The sequence below is a fragment of the Trachypithecus francoisi genome, unplaced genomic scaffold (genome assembly GCF_009764315.1).
Source record: "Trachypithecus francoisi isolate TF-2019V2 unplaced genomic scaffold, Tfra_2.0 Lachesis_group1, whole genome shotgun sequence".
Lineage (NCBI taxonomy): Eukaryota > Metazoa > Chordata > Mammalia > Primates > Cercopithecidae > Trachypithecus > Trachypithecus francoisi.
In genome coordinates, this window is record NW_022681454.1 from 147261985 (window position 1) to 147289002 (window position 27018).

General features: G+C 35.4%; 1 protein-coding gene across 5 annotated transcripts in view; it reads right to left on the reverse strand.

Moving 5' to 3' along the window:
- The window catches only part of LRBA (LPS responsive beige-like anchor protein), a 787299-nt gene that overhangs the window by 224307 nt on the left and 535974 nt on the right, over positions 1 to 27018 (reverse strand). For all 5 annotated transcript variants that reach the window (XM_033215458.1, XM_033215456.1, XM_033215457.1 and 2 more), the window contains 2 exons: positions 15250 to 15367; positions 12846 to 12948 (listed from right to left, as the gene is read on the reverse strand). In XM_033215458.1, the coding sequence (XP_033071349.1) occupies positions 12846 to 12948; positions 15250 to 15367 (221 nt within the window). The remainder of the gene's footprint in view (positions 1 to 12845; positions 12949 to 15249; positions 15368 to 27018) is intronic.

The window sequence follows — 27018 nt, forward strand, 5'->3', positions numbered from 1 at the left end:
GTATATATTTGTGTAACCACCACCACAGTCAAGATACACTTTAAAAGGTCCCTCATAACCCTCTGCAGCCAATTCCCTTGCCCCAACTCCTGGCCCCTAGTAACGAATAATCTGCTTTCTGCCACTGTGTAGTTTTGCTTTTTCAGTAATTTCATATAAATAAAACCGCAGTCTACAGCTATGATGTATGAAGCCCATAATGTTTAATTTCTTTCATTTAGCACAAACTTTTGAAATTCATCCATGTTGTTGCATGTACCAGTAGTCATTTCCTTTTTATTTCTAAGTGGTATTCATTTATTCCATTGTATAGAGGTACAGCAATCTGTTTAGCCACTCACAGTTGATGGGCATCAGAAATGTTTACAGTTTGGGACTAGAATAAAACTGCTATTAATATTTGCTTAAAAGTAAATGTGAATATGTATGTTTTCATTACTCTTGAAAATTGCCTAGGAATGGAATTAGTACAATATACATTAAGTTCCTAACGTATACATCCTCATTAACATTACACATTCTTTGTTGTTGTTTTTGAAAATCAGGCTTGCTGAAGAATAATTTACACAGAGAAAAATTCATAATTTTTAGGTGTACAATATAATGAGTTTTATAAACATAGAGAGTTGTGTAAGAACATCAATTATGACATGGAATATTTCCATGATCCCCGAAAGTTCCTCTTATTCTCCCTTGTATGCAATTCCTCCTCTTTTCCCATAGCTCCTAGCAATCACTGCTCTGTTTTCTGTCCCTAACAGTTTTGCTTTTTCCAGAATGTCATATAAATGGAATCATACAGCATGCGGTCTTTTGCGTTGGCTTTGTTCACCTAGTATAATATTTTCAAATTCATCTGTGTTGTTGCATGTATTAGTACAGTACTTCATTCCCTTTTATTTCTAAGTATTACATAGATTCCATTGTGTGGATTTATCAGTTTGTCCATTTACCAGTTGATAATCATCTTGGTTATTTCCAATTTTTGTGATTATTAATATGGCTGCTATAAATATTCATGAAGCAGTCACTGCATGAACATATATTTTCATTCCTCTAGGGCAGGAGACCTAAAGTGAGACTCCTAGGATGTATGAGAAAATGTATGGTTAATTCTACATGAAACTGCCAAATTGTTTACAAAGAGGTCATACCACTTTACTTTCCCATCAATAACATGTGAGGTTCCAGTTACCTTGTATACTGCTCTTGGTATTGTTAGATTTTTAAAAAGTTATTCGAATAGGTATGTCATGGGATCACACTGTGGTTTTAATCGGCATTTCTCAGATGACTAATGATGTGTGGCTTCTTTTCATGTGTTTATCTGGTATCTATATCTATTCTTTGTTGAAGTATCTGTTCAAAACTTCTATTTTTTTTTTTTTTTTAGCCAGGTTATCTTGTTTTATAGCATGTTTCCTACATATCCTGGATGTAAGTCCTTTATCACACCTAAGTTGAACAAATACTTTAACCCAGTCTGTGGCGTATATTTTCATTTTCTTAAGAGTTGGCATTTCAAAGCAAATGTTTTTTATTTTAATGAAATCAATTAAAGGTTTTAAGAAATATTTACCTCATTCAAGGTCACAAAGATTTTTCTCCTATGTGTTCTTTCCAGAAGTTATACTTTTAGCACTTATGTTTGTCTACACTACATTTTTTTCTGTTACATTTTGAGTTAATTTATATGTAAAGTAACGGTTGAGGTTCTTTTTCTTTGTAGATATGGCTAACCAATTGTTCATCATCATTTGTTAAAAAGATCATTTTCCCCCTGGACATACCTTGACATCTTTGTCAAAAATCAAATTGATCATAAATGTTTGAGTCTATTTCTGAACTCTGTTACAGTCCATTGGTTTACATGAGTCTATCCTTAAATAACAAGCTATCCTAAAGAATGTAATTTTACATTAAGTCTTTTGTTTTTTTCTCAAAATTGTTTAAACTATTCTGGATTAATTACAATTTCACTTAATTTTAGAATCAGGAGGGGCGGAGCAAGATGGCCGAATAGGAACAGCTCCAGTCTCCAACTCCCAGCGCCAGTGACACAGAAGACCGGTGATTTCTGCATTTTCAACCGAGGTACTAGGGTCATCTCTCTAGGGAGTGCCGGACAATCGGTGCTGGTCAGCTGCTGCAGCCTGACCAGCGTGAGCTGAAGCAGGGCGAGGCATCGCCTCACCTGGAAGCGCAAGGGGGAAGGAAATCCGTTTTCCTAGCCAGGGGAACTGAGACACATAACACCTGGAAAATCGGGTAACTCCCACCCCAATACTGCGCTTTCAGGAAACAGGCACACCAGGAGAATATATCCCACACCTGGCCGGGAGGGTCCCACGCCCACGGAGCCTCCCTCACTGCTAACACAGCAGTCTGCGGCAATCTATCCGCAAGGTAGCAGCGAGGCTGGGGGAAGGGCGCCCGCCATTGCTGAGGCTTAAGTAGGTAAACAAAGCCACTGGGAAGCTCGAACTGGGTGGAGCTCACAGCAGCTCAAGGAAACCTGCCTGTCTCTGTAGACTCCACCTCTGGGGACAGCCCACACCTGAGGTCCAATAGGGAAAGCAGCAGGGGCCGGAGCAGAGGCGAAGGACTCTGTCTGACAGCTTTGGGGAGAGCCGTGGATCTCCCAACGCGGAGGTTGAGATCCAAGAACGGACAGACTGCCTGCTCAGGTGGGTCCCTGACCCCTGAGTAGCCTAGCTGGGAGACATCCCCCACTAGGGGCAGTCTGACACCCCACACCTCACAGGGTGGAGTCATCCCTGAGAGGAAACTTCCAAGGGAAGAATCAGACAGGTACACTCGCTGTTCAGCAATATTCTATCTTCGGCAACCTCTGCTGCTGATACCGAGGCAAACAGGGTCTGGATTGGACCTCAAGCAATCTCCAACAGACCAACAGACAGTCCTTCTGACTGTCAGACAGAAAACTATCAAACAGGAAGGACACCTACACCAAAACCCCATCAGTACGTCACCGTCATCAAAGACCAGAGACAGATAAAACCACAAAGATGGGGAAGAAGCAGGGCAGAAAAGCTGGAAATTCAAAAAATAAGAGCGCATCTCCCCCTGCAAAGGAGCGCAGTCCATCGCCAGCAACGGATCAAAGCTGGTCAGAGAATGACTTTGACGAGATGAGAGAAGAAGGCTTCAGCCATCAAACTTCTCAGAGCTAAAGGAGGAATTACGTACCCAGCGCAAAGAAACTAAAAATCTTGAAAAAAGAGTGGAAGAATTGACAGCTAGACTAATTAATGCAGAGAAGATCATAAACGAAATGACAGAGATGAAAACCATGACACGAGAAATACGTGACAAATGCACAAGCTTCAGTAACCGACTCGATCAACTGGAAGAAAGAGTATCAGCGATTGACGATCAAATGAATGAAATGAAGCGAGAAGAGAAACCAAAAGAAAACAGAAGAAAAAGAAATGAACAAAGCCTGCAAGAAGTGTGGGATTATGTAAAAAGACCAAATCTACGTCTGATTGGGGTGACTGAAAGTGAGGGGGAAAATGGAACCAAGTTGGAAAACACTCTTCAGGATATCATCCAGGAGAACTTCCCCAACCTAGTAGGGCAGGCCAACATTCAAATTCAGGAAATACAGAGAACGCCACAAAGATACTCCTCCAGAAGGGCAACTCCAAGACACATAATTGCCAGATTCACCAAAGTTGAAATGAAGGAAAAAATCTTAAGGGCAGCCAGAGAGAAAGGTCGGGTTACCCACAAAGGGAAGCCCATCAGACTAACAGCAGATCTCTCGGCAGAAACTCTACAAGCCAGAAGAGAGTGGGGGCCAATACTCAACGTTCTTAAAGAAAAGAATTTTCAACCCAGAATTTCATATCCAGCCAAACTAAGTTTCATCAGTGAAGGAGAAATAAAATCCTTTACAGATAAGCAAATGCTTAGAGATTTGTCACCACCAGGCCTGCCTTACAAGAGACCCTGAAGGAAGCCCTAAACATGGAAAGGAACAACCGGTACCAGCCATTGCAAAAACATGCCAAAATGTAAAGACCATCAAGGCTAGGAAGAAACTGCATCAACTATGAGCAAAATAACCAGTTAATATCATAATGACAGGATCAAGTTCACACATAACAATATAACCTTAAATGCAAATGGACTAAATGCTCAATTAAAAGACACAGACTGGCAAACTGAATAAAGAGTCAAGACCCATCAGTCTGCTGTATTCAGGAGACCCATCTCACATGCAGAGACATACATAGGCTCAAAATAAAGGGATGGAGGAAGATCTACCAAGCAAATGGAGAACAAAAAAAAGCAGGAGTTGCAATCCTAGTCTCTGATAAAACAGACTTCAAACCATCAAAGATCAAAAGAGACAAAGAAGGCCATTACATAATGGTAAAGGGATCAATTCAACAGGAAGAGCTAACTCTCCTAAATATATATGCACCCAATACAGGAGCACCCAGATTCATAAAGCAAGTCCTTAGAGACCTACAAAGAGACTTAGACTCCCATACAATAATAATGGGAGATTTCAACACTCCACTGTCAACATTAGACAGATCAACGAGACAGAAAGTTAACAAGGATATCCAGGAATTGAACTCATCTCTGCACCAAGCGGACCTAATAGACATCTATAGAACTCTCCACCCCAAATCAACAGAATATACATTCTTCTCAGCACCACATCGCACTTATTCCAAAATTGACCACATAATTGGAAGTAAAGCACTCCTCAGCAAATGTACAAGAACAGAAATTATAACAAACTGTCTCTCAGACCACAGTGCAATCAAACTAGAACTCAGGACTAAGAAACTCAATCAAAACCGCTCAACTACATGGAAACTGAACAAGCTGCTCCTGAATGACTACTGGGTACATAACGAAATGAAAGCAGAAATAAAGATGTTCTTTGAAACCAATGAGAACAAAGATACAACATACCAGAATCTCTGGGACACATTTAAAGCAGTGTGTAGAGGGAAATTTATAGCACTAAATGCCCACAAGAGAAAGCAGGAAAGATCTAAAATGGACACTCTAACATCACAATTAAAAGAACTAGAGAGGCAAGAGCAAACACATTCAAAAGCTAGCAGAAGGCAAGAAATAACTAAGATCAGAGCAGAACTGAAGGAGATAGAGTCACAAAAACCCTCCAAAAAATCAATGAATCCAGGAGTTGGTTTTTTGAAAAGATCAACAAAATTGACAGACCGCTAGCAAGACTAATAAAGAAGAAAAGAGAGAGGAATCAAATAGACGCAATAAAAAATGATAAAGGGGATATCACCACCGACCCCAGAGAAATACAAACAACCATCAGAGAATACTATAAATGCCTCTACGCAAATCAACTAGAAAATCTAGAAGAAATGGATAATTTCCTGGACACTTACACTCTCCCAAGACTGAACCAGGAAGAAGTTGAATCCCTGAATAGACCAATACAGGCTCTGAAATTGAGGCAACAATTAATAGCCTACCCACGAAAAAAAGTCCAGGACCAGATGGATTCACAGCTGAATTCTACCAGAGGTACAAGGAGGAGCTGGTACCATTCCTTCTGAAACTATTCAATCAATTGAAAAACAGGGAATCCTCCCTAACTCTTTTATGAGGCCAACATCATCCTGATACCAAAGCCTGGCAGAGACACAACAAAAAAAGAGAATTTTAGACCAATATCCCTGATGAACATCGATGCAAAAATTCTCAATAAAATACTGGCAAACCGGATTCAGCAGCACATCAAAAAGCTTATCCACCATGATCAAGTGGGCTTCATCCCTGGGATGCAAGGCTGGTTCAACATTCGCAAATAAATAAACGTAATCCGGCATATAAACAGAACCAAAGACAAGAACCACATGATTATCTCAATAGATGCAGAAAAGGCTTTTGACAAAATTCAACAGCCCTTTATGCTAAAAACGCTCAATAAATTCGGTATTGATGGAACGTACCTCAAAATAATAAGAGCTATTTACGACAAACCCACAGCTAATATCATACTGAATGGGCAAAAACTGGAAAAATTCCCTTTGAAAACTGGCACAAGACAGGGATGCCCTCTCTCACCACTCCTGTTCAACATAGTGTTGGAAGTTCTGCCTAGGGCAATCAGGCAAGAGAAAGAAATCAAGGGTATCCAGTTAGGAAAAGAAGAAGTCAAATTGTCCCTGTTTGCATATGACATGATTGTATATTTAGAAAACCCCATCGTCTCAGCCCAAAATCTCCTTAAGCTGATAAGCAACTTCAGCAAAGTCTCAGGATACAAAATTAATGTGCAAAAATCACAAGCATTCTTATACACCAGTAACAGACAAGCAGAGAGCCAAATCAGGAATGAACTTCCATTCACAATTGCTTCAAAGAGAATAAAATACCTAGGAATCCAGCTTACAAGGGATGTAAAGGACCTCTTCAAGGAGATCTACAAACCACTGCTCAGTGAAATCCAAGAGGACACAAACAAATGGAAGAACATACCATGCTCATGGATAGGAAGAATCAATATCGTGAAAATGGCCATACTGCCCAAGGTTATTTATAGATTCAATGCCATCCCCATCAAGCTACCAATGACTTTCTTCACAGAATTGGAAAAAACTGCTTTAAAGTTCATATGGAACCAAAAAAGAACCCGCATTGCCAAGACAATCCTAGGTCAAAAGGACAAAGCTGGAGGCGTCACGCTACCTGACTTCAAACTATACCACAAGGCTACAGTAACCAAAACAGCATGGTACTGGTACCACAACAGAGAAATAGACCAATGGAACAGAACAGAGTCCTCAGAAATAATACCACACATCTACAGCCATCTGATCTTTGACAAACCTGAGGAAACAAGAAATGGGGAAAGGATTCCCTATTTAATAAATGGTGCTGGGAAAATTGGCTAGCCATAAGTAGAAAGCTGAAACTGGATCCTTTCCTTACTCTTATATGAAAATTAATTCAAGATGGATTAGAGACTTAAATGTTAGACCTAATACCATAAAAACCCTAGAAGAAAATCTAGGTAGTACCATTCAGGACATAGGCATGGGCAAGGACTTCATGTCTAAAACACAAAAGCAACGGCAGCAAAAGCCAAAATTGACAAATGGGATCTAATTAAACTAAAGAGCTTTTGCACAGCAAAAGAAACTACCATCAGAGTGAACAGGCAACCTACAGAATGGGAGAAAATTTTTGCAACCTACTCATCTGACAAAGGGCTAATATCCAGAATCTACAAAGAACTCAAACAAATATACAAGAAAAAAACAAACAACCCCATCAAAAAGTGGGGAAAGGATATGAACAGACATTTCTCAAAAGAAGACATCCATACAGCCAACAGACACATGAAAAAATGCTCGTCATCACTCGCCATCAGAGAAATGCAAATCAAAACCACAATGAGATACCATCTCACACCAGTTAGAATGGCAATCATTAAGAAGTCAGGAAACAATAGATGTTGGAGAGGATGTGGAGAAATAGGAACACTTTTACACTGTTGGTGGGATTGTAAACTAGTTCAACCATTATGGAAAACAGTATGGCGATTCCTCAAGGATCTAGAACTAGATGTACCATATGACCCAGCCATCCCACTACTGGGTATATACCCAAAGGATTATAAATTACTCTACTACAAAGACACATGCACACGTATGTTTATTGCGGCACTATTCACAATAGCAAAGACTTGGAATCAACCCAAATGTCCATCTGTGACAGACTGGATTAAGAAAATGTGGCACATATACACCATGGAATACTATGCAGCCATCAAAAAGGATGAGTTTGCGTCCTTTGTAGGGACATGGATGCAGCTGGAAACCATCATTCTTAGCAAACTATCACAAGAAGAGAAAACCAAACACCGCATGTTCTCACTCATAGATGGGAACTGAACAATGAGATCACTTGGACTCGGGAAGGGGAACATCACACACTGGGGCCTATCATGGGGAGGGGGGAGGAGGGAGGGATTGCATTGGGGAGTTATACATGATATAAACGTTATGCACATGTACCCTAGAACTTAAAGTATAATAAAAAAAAAATAAATAAATAAATAAGGAAAAAAAAAATTTTAGAATCAGGTTGTCAATCTCTTCTTTTCCTTTTTTTAAATTAAAAAGAAATAGAGATGGGGTCTCCCTATGTTGCCCAGGCTGGTCTTGAACTCCTAAGCTCAAGTGATTCTCCCACATGGGCTTTCCAAAGTGCTGAGATTATAGGTGTGAGCCACCATGCCTGGCTATCTTGCCAATTTCTTTAAAAAAGAAAGAAAGAGGCCGGGCGCGGTGGCTCAAGCCTGTAATCCCAGCACTTTGGGAGGCCGAGACGGGTGGATCACGAGGTCAGGAGATCGAGACCATCCTGGCTAACACGGTGAAACCCTGTCTCTACTAAAAATACAAAAAACTAGCCGGGCGAGGTGGCGGCGCCTGTAGTCCCAGCTACTTGGGAGGCTGAGGCAGGAGAATGGCGTGATCCCGGGAGGCGGAGCTTGCAGTGAGCTGAGATTTGGCCACTGCACTCCAGCCTGGGTGACAGAGCGAGACTCCGTCTCAAAAAATAAATAAATAAATAAGAAAGAAAGAAAGAAAAAGCCTGTTCAGATTTTGGATAGGGCTGCTTTGGACCTCAGATCAATTTTGGAGAAAACTGACATCTCAATAATACTGAGTCTTCCAATCCATGAGCATAGTATAGTACAACTCACCATTTTTAAGTTTTAATTCTCCAAAACAGTGTTATAGTTTTCAGTGAGTAGGTCTTATGCATACATTTTCAAATTTATCTATATGTACTTATTTTTTGATAGTATTTAGACACTAGTTTTAATTTCAGTTTCTGATTGTTCATTGCTAGCATACAGGAATAAAACTGAGTTTTGTATATTGAACCAGTATGCTATGAACAGCTAAACTCATTTATTAGTTCTAACAGCTGTTGTTGCTTTTTTTTTTCCTCATAAATTCTCTGGGACTTTCCACATAAACAGTCAAGAATATATGCTAAAAAGACTATTTCATTTCTTCCTTTCCAATCAGGATGGTCTGCAGTTCCCATTTCTTGAAATGCCTTTGTATGCATTTAGTGTTCAGGTAATGCTGGTCTCATATAATGTTGTTGGCAATTTAACCTCCTTTTCTATTTTTCACAAGAGTTTGTGTAGAAATGATATTATTTCTTCATTAAACATTTGATAGAATTCATCTGAACTACAAGTTTTCTCTGAGGTAAGGTCTTTTACTACAATTCAGTTTCCTTTGTAGAGCTATTAAGGTTAACGATTTCTTCATTAGTGATATTTGATAGCTTGTGCCTTTCAAGGAATTTATTTCATCTAGGTTGTCTAATTTAGTAGCATAAATTTGTTCATAATATTTCTTTATTTTTCTTTTAATATCTGCAGTATCTGTAGTGATGTTCCCTCCTTTATTCTCGATATTTTTGTGTCTTCTCTTTCTGCATAAGTCTTTGCTAGATATTTACTATTAATACAAAATTAATCTTGTCAAGAGACATCTTTTCATTATATTGATTTTTTCCTCTATCATTTATTTTTACTATTTTTTTCTTTCTTCAGCTTACTTTGACTACATATGCTCCTCTTTTTTCTCACGTTCTTCAGACTGAAGCTAAGATAGTTGATTTTAGGCAATGATCCTCTCCTCCTTCCCTCCCGCTTCCCCTCTCCCTTCTTAAATAAAATCATTTAATGCTATAATTCTATACTAGGCACTTCTTTCCCTTCATGTTAAACATTTCTATAGGTTGTGCTGTTATGTTTTCAATTAGTTACAATACTTCCAATATCCCTTGTAATTTCATCTTTGGCCCATGTTTTATGTAGAAGTACATTAATTTCCAAATACTCAAGAGATCTTCCAAAAACCTTTCTGTAACTGATTTCTGGTTTGTAATTAACCAGAGATCCAAGATCTCAATCTTTCTGAACATTTTGAGGCTTGTTTTAGGACTGAATATGGTCAACGTGATAAATGTTCTATGTGTATTTAAAATGAATGTATTTTGTGCAGTTGACTAAAATGTTTTATACATGTGACATAGGTCAAGGTGGTTAATAATGTTCCAGTCTTCAGTACACTTACTGATTTTTTGTCTACCTGTTCTCTAAATTACTGACATAACAGGGAAAAGTTGTCTATATTTCATTCCACTTCTATCCATTTTTGTCTTATGAATTTTGAAGTTTTATTTTTAGATGTATGTAAATTTAAGATCATCGTTTTGATGAACTGGCTCTTTTATCATTATGATATGTCACTTTTTCCTCTGATAATATAATGCTTTGTTTGGTAATTTGGTAATTGTTATGGGTTGAATTATGACTCCTTAAAAGTCATATGTTGAAGACCTAACTCTCAGTACCTCAGAATGTAACAATTTGCAGAAAGAATATTTTCAAGTTAAAATGAGTCATCAGGGTGGGTCCGAGTCCAACATCACTGGTGTCTTTGTAAAAGAGGGAAACCTGGACAGAGACATACATAGAGGGAAAACAATGTAAAGAGACATAGGGAGAAGAGAGGCATCTAAAAACCCAGGAGAGAGGCCTGGAACAGATCCTTCCCTCACAGCCCTCAGAAGGAACCAACACTGATGAAAACTTGATTTTGGACTTCTAGCCTCCAAAACTGTGAGAGAACACATTTCTGTTGTTTAAGCCACCCAACTTGTGGTACTTTGTTATGACAGCCCTAGAAAACTAATATAGTAATGATATGACTAGCTGGCTGTTTTTATTAAGGTAGTGTTTGCATGGTATACCTCTGTTCTGTCCATTTACCTTTAACATATAAATGTATTTATATTTAAATGGAGCTTCTTGGTTGCCAGAGGCAGAGGAGTGGGAGAAATGGGGAGATGTGGTCAAAGTGTACAAACTTTTCATTGTAAGATGAGTAAGTTCTGGGGATCTAATGTTTAATATGAAGATTATAGTTCATAATATTAAACTGCATATTTAAATTGCTAAGAGAGTAGATCTTTAAGTATTCTCACCACACACACACACACACGTAACTGTGAGGTGATGGATATGTTAATTAACTTGAATGCAGTAATCATTTAACAAGGTATATATGTATCAAATCATCATGAGGTAGACCTTAAATATATATAATTTACACTTGTGAATTATACCTCAATAAAGCTGGAAAAAAATACCTACTGAAAAAGAAAAAAAAGAGTTGGTTTCTTCTAGGCAGCACATAAATGAGTATTGCCTTTTTATGCAATTTGGTTTCTTCCTCCTTTAAATTATATAGCTTAGGCAAATAATACTTCAAGGTAGCAAAATTTTTTTATTATATTATTTTATAAACAAGACATTGGTCATAAAACTTCAAATAAAAAATACATAAATAACTTTACCACAGCATTTTTTATAACAATGAAAACATGGAAATAAAGCAAATGTTCACCAATGAGGGAATTAATCAATTTTGGTATATTCATATTTCAGACTATTAGCAACCAATAAAAATTATGATTTTTTTGTCTTGTATACATCACAAAATAGCTAATTTGAGCAAATTAATTTATCCATTACCTCATATATGTATCATTTTTTGTAACCTACTCTCCACAATTTTTTTTTTTGTATTTTTTTTTTTTTTTGAGTAGAGATGGGGTTTCACCGTGTTAGCCAGGATGGTCTCGATCTCCTGACCTCGTGATCCGCCCGTCTCGGCCTCCCAGAGTGCTGGGATTACAAGCTTGAGCCACCGCGCCCAGCCATAATCTCCACAATTTTTAAGAAAACAATACGCTGTTACTAACTATAGTCACTACGCTGTAGGATAGACCTCTTCAACTTACTCTTCCTAACTAAAATTTTGTATCCTTTGACCAACATCTCCCCAGTCACCCCACCCCTAACCTTGGCAACCACCATTCCACTCTCTACTTCTATGAGTCTAACTTTTTTAGATTTCACATACTTAGATCACACAATATTTGTCTTTCTGTGTCTTGCTTATTTCACTTAACAAAATGTCCTCTGGGTTCATCCGTGTTGTTGTAGATAACAAGATTTCCTTCTTTTTAAAGACTGAGTAGTATTCCATCGCATATATATACAACAATATTTTCTTTATTCATCAGCTGATGTACACTTAGGTTGATTTCTGTATCTTGGCTATTGGGAGTAATGTTGCAATGAAAACAGTAGTGCAGATATCTCTTTGACATACTGTTTTCATTTCAATTAGATATACACCCAGTAGTGGCATTGCAGGATCATGTGGTATTTCTGTTTATACGTGTGGGTACCATTATGACATATATCATGTGTGTGTGTATATTTATGTACACATATACCATTATGATATATATTATATATGTATCTTTGAAAAGAATAGCAATTATATCTATATCTATATACATATAAATATCTTTCCTGAAAGGTTAGTATTTAAACTTTACATAAAAGAGATAAATAGTAAATCTTACAAAATACATTTTTCTTGGGGTAGGGTTAAGTAATCTTTTATTTAATGATTATTTGCTAAATATATACTCTGCTAGACACCATATCATATACTAGGGAAAACAGTATATTATAATGCAGTTTAGTCAAAAGAAAACTTAAAACAGTACATTATAATGCAATTCAGTCAAAATAAAATACTAATAATCATTATTTACTATGAAGCATAAAACAGAAAGTTATAAATTTCAAAATAAGTGAGAACACTAACACAGATCAATGTTAATAAGAATATAAGTACTGGTTAATTAATACAACTATTAAGATCGATCACTTTCCCTACGTTTCTCATATAAAACAGTACCTGGTTTGAGGCAATCCAAAACTTGTTCCAACACCAACACGAGGTAGATAGTTAACCACTTTCTTTACTGTTGCAGGGTCTGGGAAGTTGAACATTACAGCAACTACAACAAATAATTTTTAAAAATCAGAACACAGTATAACTTCCCTTCTGGAAAACTGACTCCTTGGTCCAATAAAATATTTACTTTTAATTCAGGTATCTATTAAATATAATTCTTACTACATTCCTTTTATATGGTATATATCAAGTTTTAGTATTAATATGCCAGTGGTAATATTCATTTCACTTATAAACTCCTTTACCATAGACAGTTCTTTCCTAAATACTATTAGGAGTTATAACAGTTGATGTTGCATTGGTGTGACATGAAGTTGAGATTATGAGACATGATAATAATAATGATAATGATAGCTGAGATAATGTGACATGAAGCTGCAACTTTAAATTTACAAAAATGAATTTTGGCAAGTCAAAGGTATTTCTAGGAATTTCTAAAAACAAATGTTAAAAATTTAAGTTCATATAGTTAAATAACTAACACTAAAAAACCACCAATATAGCTATGAAATAATCGGTTACATTTATTTCCAATCATTTTTAAAACAGTCTTTTTACAATGTCTATATGTTTATCTTTCATATGTTCATATAATCCAAAACAATGTGTGACCTGAAGGAAAATTTTTCCTCTGTGGTTAAAAATCAAATTTAGATGTTTTCTCATCCTATTTCAATAATTTCACATACATGAGAATACCAAGAAGTATATGTCAATATGTAAATATATTTAGCATATAAATGTTAATCTATGAGAGTAATCTATAAATTTTTACCCATCTTAAAGAACATGAAAGTAAAATCATACAATCATGAGAGAGTTTAGAAGATATTCATTTGGTCAGTCATGGAATTTTAACTTCAATATCAGAATCATATGTAAGCTACAAGCACTCATCTAGAAGATGGTCCTTCTTCTCTACCAAGCCTTAAAAAATACTTAAAGCCAAAAAAAAAAAAAAAATTACCAATGTTGCCAAAATTTTTACACACTAGCATTGTCAACAAGTTTTAGGTATTCAGGTAAATAAGTAATCAATCATTCACTAACCACCTACAACATATTTAGTAATGTCATATATACACACATACACATAAGAATATATACACACACATAAGAATATACATAATACATATTATATATGAGAATATATATTTAATTACATACAAGAATATATAATTATCTATATGAATATATATTATATATATTCTTATCTGTGTGTGTGTATGTATACTTTAAATAAGCCTCCTTTACATATCCACTATTACACTGAATTCAGGGCGAAAAAATAAAGAGACCAAAAAACCATCATAGGTTATGGCAGATGGTCAAGGCCATGAGGTAAAGGCAACAGAAAAACACACATATAAAAACAAGCATGCATAAGAAATTTCAAAGAAAGAAAATGAATGAGGATGAGCAAGTAATAAATATTCTAAGACTGAAGCCCCTTTGGGACAGCAAGGATGCGGACTGAAATAAAGTATGAAACATTCTCTTGATTATTTGCCTAGAATAATGTTTACATTAGAAGAAGAGGTATGTGCCAGGAGGAGATCAAAAAGGAAAGGGAAAAATATTTTCCCAAAGAAATTTGTGTTCCCTAAAGACAAATAATTTCATAAAAAAAAAACAAGATGTGTGTGTGGAATACATGCAGGTATGTGTACCTTTAAAAATAACCGCCAAACCACGTATATAAAATACAAGGAATATGTACAATAAATCAGTAGGTTTTACATATATTCCATTGTATGCCTCCACCCATACCAAATGAAGCTTTTCCTTCAAGTTCAACTTGTCTCCCCTTCTTGTCTTAATGGATTTCACCAAGTTCCATTGTAAAACCACAAATTAAATTTTAGTTCAACTTTCAAGAATGATGAAATACAGAGCAAACAGAACAGTTCAGTATCATTTTCTCATGGTTCCTTTATAAACGAAATATATCAGACAAGAGATTAAAAAGATGTTAGAATCGTGAAATCATCCTCTCCTCTCCCCCAAATGCAGCCACCTTCCAGAAGGAATGTAAGCATCAAAGCAATGCTCAGGACATCAAAATTCCTCTTCAAACCGATTAAATGGTTATGTATTCCTTATGTTTATAAAGCCTTATATCAATTTGTGATATGGCAAAAAAAAAAAAAATTACAAATGATTCTATTCATAATCAAGGTGGGAAAAAAACATGAAGAAGCATTTGGTACAAAAAAAGAGGTCACTAGAACAGAGGGTAGGCTACAAATTACTATCTAAATTGAAGCAATATGGTATGTTCAAAAATGAAATCTTAAAGAGATGGAAGTTAGCTCTGTAACAATGTACTTCTGTAACATATTACCTCTGTTTGCCATAAAGATCTCCAGGGCTGTATTTTGCAAAAGATAACGACGAGAAAAGATAGATCGTATCTCTGTGAACAGCCATTTTCCATGCAGCCCTTCTGTATACGCCAGGATCTAATGAGGAAAAAAATAATCCCAGATAAGTAACAATACTTGTTTTTTGTTGATGTTTCTTTCCCCAATTAAAATAGAAAAGACCCTATTAAGAAAAATAATTTTTAAGAAAAAGGATTTAATAGTTACTGACATAATTTGGAGATGAAGAAAATAAACTAATTTATGGAAAAGAGGTTTAAATAAAAAAGCAAAGTAAAATTATAAAACATTTAAGTATATATTTGGGCTTTTAAAAACAATGATATAATCTACTGCTTCTGAGGAAATACATATTGCATCATTTACTGATTGATTTTTAAACCACATTATGAAACATGAAACTTCAGATAAAATCTTAGAAACAAAAAGACCTCAAAAGAGGCCATATATGCTTATAAATCAAATACACAATTCAGTTTCACATGATTATAATTTGCCCAATAATGCTTTTACATACATTATAATACAAATATATTAAGTTCATAACTTTACAAAATTACACTTTTAAGGTCACTGTTAAGGCAACAGTCACTCATTCAGAAAGTGCAAAGACTATATAGAGGTTAAGTATCATTTTGTCAGCTAAAGCTAAACACAAACCTGCAAATGAACTTAGCATAATCTCCCTATGGGGTAGGTGGTTGTCAGAGTAACTTGTTACAATTCTTGTCATCCAAGTGACAGACAGAGTTGCTTAAAATGCTTTGCCAATTCAAAGTAATCCTGTCTTTAGTCCTAAGCCACTTTGTTGCTTTGTTATTCAAGTTTTGTTTTTCAAAAAGTTCATTTCAAAAGCTTAATTGTGAAAACGTTAAGGGAAAACCAGACTCAGCATTTCTCTACACCTGTACTATACATAATACATAAGAAAATGAGATGCCTTTGCTATCAAAACCTGATATTCTATGAAAGCAAATTAAGTTAAAAAATTAAGATATATCTCTCAAAAGTAACCACTATTAAAAATTACAAATGAAGCATCTGATTATGATACTGCATTGTAGGAATAAAGATGGGATGAGCAAAGAGGAAAAAATAAAGAATAGTAAAAATTTATCCTTCTCAAACTGTTTTTTCTTTACTCATTATCATTTTCAAAATCCTAATGGCAAATAAATCTACATTCTTCAATGCAGAATGTAGTTTTTTGGGGGAAAAAAGAGTAATAAACCTTATTTAAGTCAGTAAGTATGTATTTCAGTCTTTCTACAAAAATGATTCTATTTCTGACACCATAGCATCTAGAAATAAAACGGATATAACTCTAAGGGGGAGTGTTTCTTGAAAATACAAAACAAAAAGTTCAAAGGACAAGATAATCATGCATGCAGTTTTGAAATGGATGACAGAGAAATCCTATTAATTTAATAATATAATCAAAACCTATGTAAAATAAAGGTAAATGAACAGGAAAAGAGAGGACAAAATATTAATATTACTCTCAGAGATTGCATGTATCCCTTTCGCTCACTTTGATCAGACATGCCACCAGTTGGTCTATGGCCCCAGAGTCTTCAGAGGCCTCCATTTGTTCTCTCTTTTATTTTTACCTCTGAAGTCTACTATGACCAGAGGACCCTTCGCCTCAAAATTTTAAAATATAAATCAGATCACATCATTCCTATATTTAATAGCATCCAGTGACTTCCCATGACATATATAATAAACTCTTAAGCTCTTTATAATTGCATAAAGACTCATATCTGGGACTGTCTGATGAGCTCAACTCATTCTTCCTCAGGGCCTTGTTTTGTCCTTGTTTTCCACTCTGCCTGGAATGTTCTCCCAAATCTCCACATGGTTCAATCAGTCTCACATTTAGACTTCTCCTCGTATGTCACCTCTGCAGGGAAGCCACAGGATCTAAACCCCAGTAACTCTGTTAATAACTCATCCCACCCCAAACTTATCAGATTTTCTTCATAATACTTATCACTATCTGAAATTTTAAACATTAATTTAATTTCTGAGACAGGGTCTTATTCTGTCACCCAGGCTGAAGTGCAGTGGTGTGATCACGGCTCACTGCAGCCTCAACCCCCTAGGCTCACATGACTCTCCCATCTCAGCCTCTCGAGTAGCTGGGACCATAAGCATGTGCCACCACATCTGGCTAACTTTTTAACATTTTTTTTTTGTAGAGATGAGGTCTCACTATGTTGCCCAAGGGGGCCTTGAACTTCTGGGCTCAAGTGATCCTCCTGCCTCAGCCTCCCAAAGTGCTGGGATTATAGGCATGGGCCACTACAACTGGCTACTAACTGAAACTATAATATTTGCTTGCTAGTCTACTGTCTCTTCAGCACTAGAATACTAGAATCTAAGTTCTATTAGAGCAAAGACTTTGAATACATCCTACTTCCAATGCCTAGAAAAATATCTGGCACAAAGTGGCAATTTTCAGATTGACTAAATGAATCAATGTATGGCAACCTTCACTTCATATTTGACTCGCATGATATTTTAACAAAATTTCACATGGTTGAAAATAGTTGAGAAAACAGATATTTGCAAAAATATTCGGATTTCTGTCTTCTCAAGAAAAACTAGGGTATCTGGCAAACCTGGATCTATATGCCACACAGTAACAACTGGCAATGCACTCTCCATTTTGGTACCATTTTCACTTCAATTATTATTATTCACTAATGTAATGTGAGCATTCACTCATTTACTATTATCCACCTAGTTTCCATTGGTACTTGAGTTTGCTACCCTGGATTTACCAAATATTAGAGAATCTAATATATGTTCTGCAACATTTATAGTCCAGTGTATCCATAAGAAAAACAAGAGCCAGGGCCAGTGGCTTACACTGGTAATTGCTGAGCTTTGGGAGGCCAAGATAGGAGGACTGCTTGAGGTCAGGCAACATAGCAAGACGCCATCTCTACAAAAAATTAAATAATTAGCTGGGCGCGGTAGCACGCACCTGTAGCCCTAGCTACTCAAGAAGCTGAGATGGGAACGTCACTCAAACCCAGGAATTCGACGGCACAGTAAGTGATTGCGCCACTGCACTCCAACCTGGGCAAGAATACGAGATCCTGTCTCTAAAAAAAAGAAAAAAAAGAAAAACGAGGCCTAGACATGTTAAATATATGAAACAAAACTCCTTGTCAAGTTAGTGGCAGAATCTGGCCTATTCCCAGGTTTTCTAATCCAAAAATACAGAGCTTCCATTGTATATGCCACATTGCCACATTTTTAAGAAAGGGTGAAATATCTGTTAAACTAGAACCCAACTAACTGCTTAAAATTTTCCTTCACTTGGGTTAAAGAGGGAAGAGGAAAATCAAAGGAAAACAAACAAAAATCTTTTAAACTCTTTGATAAGTTAGGAATATCACACACTGGTCTGAAAATTCTACCCTTTGTATCTATAGAACTACATAATAACATCTGTTGCTCATAATAGTGAATCCACTCATTGCAAAGTCATGATCATACAACTAAAGATTTAATCATATTCTAGATTACTCCATTTATTAGGAGAAATGAGTATACTACAGCATTGTTATAATATTTTTAATGTACTGAAACAGTTTTGTGATTAAACAAAAAATACCGTTTATATGCCATTCCCTTAAACAGTATGGTTATTCAAAGATCTGCTTGAAACACAGCAAGTGTCATAGTCCTTTAAAATCTGTTTTATTCCAATGTCAAAAATACTCAGTAGTAGGCCGGGCGCGGTGGCTCACACCTGTAATCCCAGCACTTTGGGGGCCAAGGCGGGGGGTTCACGAGGTCAGGAGATGGAAACCATCCTGTCTAACAAGGTAAAACCCCGTATCTATCAAAAAAAAAAAAAAAATAGCCAGGCACGGTTGCGGGCGCCTGTAGTCCTAGCTACTTGGGAGTCTGAGGCAGGCGAATGGCGTGAACCTGGGAGGCGGAGCTTGCAGTGAGCCTAGATCTCGCCACTGCCCTCTAGCCTGGGCGACAGAGCGAGACTCCGTCTCAAAAAAAAAAAAAAAAAAAAATACTCAGTGTAAAGAAAATGACATAAGCTCCATGCACCTTCTACTCAGTAACCTTATAAGATCATAACACTCTGCCATATTATTCTATACATCTATAAGCAAGTGATAAATGCATTACAGACAGTGTTAAAATTTCACATGCATAACCCTTCCAGATCCCATTTTCCTCTGTCACAGCCAATCACTATGCTTGGTTTTAAGGTTATCATGTATATGTACTATTCCTATATGTAAGTTTTTATACTTTTAGTACATACATATCCATAAATAACATACATCACTTTGTATGTTTTCAATCCTGATATAAATGGTAACATACTGAATGTATAATGATATGCTTTTCAAGTTAAATATGACAAAGTCTAATGAAGTTTTAAAACAAAGAAAAAACAGCATGAGAGAAAATTATTTAAAATTGCCAAATGTGTCAAAAATTAAAATCTTACACACAAAAAAACTAGCCTAATCTTTAAAAAATTAAATAAAATTCCACAATTAGGGCCAAAAAAATTGAGATTTAAAATAGAAACTAGCAATCTCGTAACTAAGGAATTACTAGCTGAAATTTATATAATAATATTTCTTTAAGTGTTCATTAGGAAAAGGTGTCAGTACTGAAAAGCAGCTGAGGCCTAACTAAGCAAGGGGTTCATTTCTTATTGGAACAGTATAGGCCTGGTCTGAGGCTTCACTTCAAAGTCTCTAGAGTTCAATTAAAACTGGATTAGGTAGAAACAGACCCTTCTTTGGGACTTTCTGTTCACTGAAACTCTACATACACTGACAGCACCTTAGACAGAGGTCTAGCCCTCCAGTGAATCAGTTGCCATAGAAACCGTATCATTACCACTGCTCTGCAGTTATGACCTCAACTCCTGAATTGCTTGAAATCTTTACTCTCTTTGAATGTTTACCACCTTGTTTTATTATTGTTAGTATTATTAGTAAATTAAACTTTCAGTTGTTTTAAATAATTTGTTTCAAAGCTGGTTTATTAACTAAATGTTGAGATAGTGTGTCAGAGAGGAGAGAAAGGATTTAGTATTGAATATATAGATTATATACACACATAAATAATCTATTTACTGTAAAAAATCAAACCTATCTTCTTTAAAAGTTTTATTTGAAAATTGTGCCTTATGAAAAGGATATATTATTTTTCCCAAATAATGCACATATTTTTTCCTTCTGTCCTAGAAATAGTATACTATTAACACATAAGAAAATTTCTTTACTTTGTTGCACTTATTCTTAGTAAAAGTAAGGCATTTTTTACTTTCCCTTTACTAGTCCATTTGTAAAAGCTTATAAGTTTATTCAAATAAAACTCTCTTTTGTTTTCTTATCCTCATGAAAGAACAAAAATAGAAATCAAGATTCACTGCCCAACTATATACTCTTATTTATTGAATACTAGGGACTTTTAAAAAGTAGATTTAAAAGAGTTAAAGCCAATCCTTTTATTATTATTATTATTATTATTATACTTTATGTTCTAGGGTACATGGGCTATAAAGCCAATCGTTTAAGTGAATAGAAAGGGAGGTTTTATTAAAAAAAAAAAAAAACTATCCTCAATACATTTTAAACGTTTTTAAATTCCTTCTGAAGGGTAAATATTAAAAAGTCACAAAATGTTTTACCTCAAAAAAAATTTTTACATGAGAGCCTGCATATATAACATCAATAAAAGGTATTTTTAAAATTACTATTCCTAAGGTTTAAAACTAGCATAGCATATCACTATGCCAAATATTTCCCAATTTCTATAGTAATTTTATTTTTTCAGATAATTCCAGATTTCTGAAGATTTTGGTGTTAAGAATAAAATCAGGTAATATATATCAAAAATAATATTTAAAAATTCACAACAGAACCATCTCCAAATCCTATGGATATATTTAACATCAGGAAAAATGTTTTTAGCCAAATATACAAAACATAATCATACCATACATTAAGCAACAACACAATGGCTAAGAAAGTCTAGAAAATATTCACTATATCCCATTTTATTGGAACATAATTATATAGTCACAGGTTTATACTTTAACAAGGAAAAGTCAATTATTTGAACCACCTTTAAAATAAAGATTATGAAAAATACTTTCATATCGATTCACCACTAAATATATGTGCAAATATGTTTTATGTTACAATAATTGTAATTTGAACAAATAGCTTAAAGTAATTTTAATCAAGTATTTTAAAGTTGCATCACTATTATTAACATAGTTTTTACATTTTGCTATAGTTTTCTCTGAAGGTAGATATCAAAGCATAGCACTTAATTTACTCTAATAATATTGAATCCTAGTTGGTTCAAGGATTTACTACATCACCAACCATATAACTTTTAGTTCGAAATTTCAAATATACATTCTTTAAGTAAAATTTAGAGGTCTTTTTTGATTTTGACAATGACATATAGTTGACTCTGGTGGAAAATTTAAGATGACAATTTTCTTACTAAATGTATATCCATGAACACTTAGAATGTCCCCAAACTTCAAAAAACAACAAAAATGAAAGTCATACATAAAAAATAAAATTACCTCTTAAATTAATTGTGTTGTTATTTAATTTTTTTCATCTAAACAGTATATTTCCCTTCTGGTTTCAAGTACCATGATGTAGTACAGTATTCACAGTGTTTTCATGGGTGACAAATTCAATTAAACATATTCATTACTCTAATGTTCTACTTGGCAGTTTTAGTCAGCATGAAAAATTAAAAATATATAAATAAAATGCCATGTGACCTTTGTATTGATTGGACTAAAATGGCTTTAGCCTGGGTGTGGACGATGGGGCAGCTGGGAGGGGCAAGAGGGGAGCCGACAAACACACACACTCTTATGTTTTCTCTTCCAATTACTGAGGGAGATGATAAAACCACAGCAAATGATGTATCAGCTCATTTTATCTTATCGCTTTGGGGCTAGGTGACAATGAAGTTCATATTTCACTGGCTCCCATTGAAGATTGTGAAAATTACTTGCCCTTATGACCTGAAATTTCACTAGAAGACAGAAATTTCTCTTCTGCAAAGTAATGCAATTTTTCAGATGTCAACCTTTAGCCCAGCTTTAAAAATTAATTTCATTTATATTAACCAATGATATTGATATTTTCAAAGAACACTCTTTGATACATGAAGCACTGACTGGCAAATTGATGTTGCTTTAGATGGGTAAAACTATTTTATTTTAAGCTGCTGTGGCAGACAGATTTATGGCAAACTGAAATTCCCATTTCATAATTTAATATTTGTGCTGGAGTGATGCACCTTTAAGCCCATGGCCTGTAAATAATTCAGATTCTTTACTTGGTTGTTTTATTTTCAATATTCCTCAGCTTAAAAATAATTTGCATTCTAAATGATGCATCTTAAAAGCCATCTCGTATTCAACTAGCATTAAATATCAATCTTAATGAGTCAAAAGCCAAATGTAGTAAGAAGGAGAAGAACAAAGAAGGTATTTATCTATCTTCCAGTTCATTTTTAATACAGTTTTTAAAATTTAAGCAATACCTTAAGTCTATATTTTTTTTGAAAGAAGGCAAGAAACCAAAATGAACCCACAAAAGGATGTTAAGGAACCATAGCAAGGAACATGAATATATTTTATATCTTTTTCATAGCAGCGCATAAGGTGAAGAGCTGGGTGGTAAATTTGCAGAGAAAGAACAAAATGAAATTAGATATTTATCTAAATTAAAATAGATCTAGGTTTGAAGGTACCTTTTAAAATACAAACAAAAATAAAGCCACTATGTCAATATCATTGTGAACAAGGTATAAAAGGGTCTCATCTGATTTTAGTAAAGGAGATATTGAAATTAACCTGCATCTGTACAAAAGAAATATTTCAATATACAATTTCAATATTTTAGAGTAATAAAAATGCTACTAAAAGATGTATGATCTGGTGTAGTTTACAAGTTACAACTTTGTTACCTTTATCCAGTAAAGAGTTTTGTCCAATTCAAATAATGCCTTGAGAAGATGATCATTAAACAAATACTCTTCTATTTTATAGGGAAAATCAAGCATAAATATGCATATAATTTATACCTTCATTCATGATCTTAAAATTAGAAAAAGGCTAAGAAAGCCATTTATCTAATTTAAGTAGTTTCTCCCCAAATGGTTTAACACTACTTTGGCTAAATTTCTATACTCAAAATAATTTTTGCACTTTTATGGCAATAATATTCAAATTGTTTTTCTTCAAAATATTTATATTTAGTTCTTCCTTACATGTATGGTATAGAAAAAATCATAATATAAATTTGTCCTTTATAATTTTTTCATTTAGATTGAAAATATTCCTAGTTACTTCTCAAAAAGTTGTGACAATAACATGCTATTATCACTGAATTAAGCTATAAAGTATTTCTGTTAGGACCAGGCAAAGTGGATTATTCCTGTAATCCTAGCACTTTGGGAGGCTGAGGCAGGAGGATCACTTGAGGCCAGGAATTCCATAGCAGCCTGGGTAATACAGCAAGATCCCATCTCTACAAAAAATAAAATAAGATGAGTGAGGTGGCAAGTGCCTGTAGTTCTGGCTACTCCGGAGGCTGAGGTGGGAGGACTGCTTGAGCCCAGGAATCGTTTGAAGCTGCAGCGAGCTATGACTGCACCACTGCACTTCACGTTGGGCAACAGAGACTCTTTTTTTTCTTTTAAGTATTTTTGTCTAATGTTCCACATACTGATTCTCTATAGTCATGAGCTTTCTACTCCTTATTACAGAGTTAAATTTAAGTCACCACTAATAAAAGACTAATTTTAAATATATTGGAATATTTCATAATAAATACTTAAAAACAACCAATGAACAGAAACTGTCTTTCTTCTCAATGCCAATTCTTCCTTCATGACCTCCATCTTTGATGGGTATCAAAAGTCCTCCCTAAAAAAGTTTTTCACTTATCATAGAAGTAAAAAGTAAAACAGAGGATACTAGAGTTGGAAAGCGAGGTGGGAAGCAAGGAACAGGGAAAGATTTGTTAAGGAATACAAAATTACAGTTAGACAGTAGTAATTAAGTTCTAGTGTTCTATACCACCGTAGAATGACTCCAACGAACAATAAAATATATAGTTTCAAACAGCTAGAAGTAGGATACTGAATGTTCCCAACATGGAGAAAGGACATTTGACATGATGAATATGCTTAATTACCCTGATCTGATTACTATACATTATGTATATACAACATCTTTATGAACCCCATGAATATGTACAACTATTGCTTAATTTTTTTAAAAATAAAATGACCAAAGGTAAAGTTAAAAAAAAAAAAAAAAAACCCTCGGGCTGGGCGCAGAGGCTCGTGTCTGTAATCCCAGCACTTTGGGAGGCTGAGGTGGGTAAATATTCCCGAGGTCAGGAGTTCAAGATCAGCCTGGCCAACATGGTGAAACTCTGTCTCTACTAAAAATACAAAAAATTAGCTGGGCGTGGTGGCGGGCGCCTGTAATCCCAGCTACTCAGGAAGTTGAGACAGGAGAATTGCTTGAACCTGGGAGGTGGAGGTTGCAGTGAGCTGAGATCGGACCAATGCACACCAGCCTGGGCAGCAAGAGCAAGACTCTGTCTCTAAATAAATAAATAAATAAATAGACCCCCCCCACCACCCCAAATGTATGAACTACATCTTCAAGTATCAGTTTACTGATAGACTATTCTGTGCAGCAGATACAAGATGATTTAGCCACTGGAAGTTTCTCTGTTACCTAAGCTATTTAAACAAATTAAAGGGAAAACTTTTGTTTATCTTGAAGAAATTTGCTTTTGTTCTTTGAACACAGCAAGCAAAATGGAAAGAAAAAGCAAATGGAAAGGAAAAATTACACAGAACTTGATGCTAAGAGCCTAAAATCCCCAGGACACATTTTTCCTAATCAGAGAGAAATATTTTTCTAGTTTTTAAAAATTAGTTTCTGCCTCCTACTAAATATTAAGCTTGTTTAGTTGGAGTCATTTATAAATGAATAGTACAGATTTGTATTCACTTCCATAATAGAGCATGGAACTAAATGCTGTGCTCACATTTGCCTTCAGATGTAATCTTTCAAAAAGCCATTTTCTTAAAGGGCATATATGTAATAGAACATTACGAATAAAACTTAAATAAGACTTTTGGGGTTAACCTCATTTCATTGCATAACTCCATACTGTTGCACAATCCTCACTAGATTGGAGTTCATACTTAACTGGAGTTCTTATGACACTACATCACTAGTCTTAGTCATCTTTCTAGTCACAGTAACTAGCACAATCCCAGAAATACTGAAGAGACTGACTGATGGATGGAGGGCCAAATCGGCTTCACTAAGTATTTACAATCAGGCCAGATGTAGTGGCTCACATCTGTAATACCAGCACTTTGGTAGGCCAAGGTAGAAGAATCACTTGAGTTCAGGAGTTCAAGATCGGTCGGGCAACACAAGGAAACCCTGTCTCTGCTAAAAAATGGAAAAATTAGCTGGATGTGGTGGTATGTGCCTGTGGTCCCAGATACTAGGGAGGCTGAGGCAGGAGAATTGCTTGAGCCTGGGAGGCAGAAGTTGCGGTGAGCCAAGATCGCGCCACTGTACTACAGCCTGGGCAACAGAGCGAGACCCTATCTCAAAAAAAAAAAAAGGTATCTACAATCTAAGATTCTGGGAACACGTGAACATAAACACAGCAAAAAACAAAAAGGGGAAGAAGAGTAAAATGGAAAACTACAACATAAAAATTTTTTAAAATCAAATTCAAGGGTCAGAGTACTTCCACTTCTGAAGAAGATGGAGTAACAGGGCATGGATTTACCCTACCTAAACAATATGCAAAATGAACATAATACACAGAAAAATTGTTTTCAAGATATTAAATATCAAGCAATAAAAAACAGTGATTCTGGAGAAACAGGAAACAAAATTGTGACACCTACTAATGCCCAAGCACACCATCTGGAAAGACTTTGCAGGCCAAGATGAAGAAAGAAAAACTCAGTTAGAACATAATGGTCTCCTGCAGTAGAGAAAACAGAGCTTGAAGTACAGGGAGATAAAGGTGTCAAAAGCTTGCAGGGCAGAGTAGCAGCTCAGAGAGAGACGCAAAGCAACAGAGCTCCACAGATCTGCAGTCTTCGGCTGAGTACTGACTGAGCTATGAAAGAAAACAACGTGAGACCAGTGAAAGAATAATTGTAAGAAATTACAATGAACAATACTCAGAGCTCACACAGAATGTAAAAATCTCACGATTCATGGAACACTGTATAGACTACTCAAAAGGGTTTTGCCACAAAAGTGAGGAAAAGTTAGCCCTAGACTTAATGCTGCTCTAGTTCTCCCTAAAAATCTTAAAAGCAAGCTCCACATGGATCAAACTATTTATAAGTAATTTAACTGTATCCCAGAACAATGTATTAGAATATTTATAGGAATCAAAAAATATCCACCACACAACTGGGTAAAATTCACCACAGCTGGCATTCAACTCATAATTACTGGGCCTGCAAAAGAAGCAGGACAACATGACCCATACGAGGAGAGAACTTAATTAAACAAAACTCCCCTAGAAATGACCATCAACAGAATGTTTAGAAAAAGACATCAAATCAAACCAAGTATTTTTGTTTTGTTTTGTTTTGTTTTGTTTTTGAGACAGAGTCTCACTCTG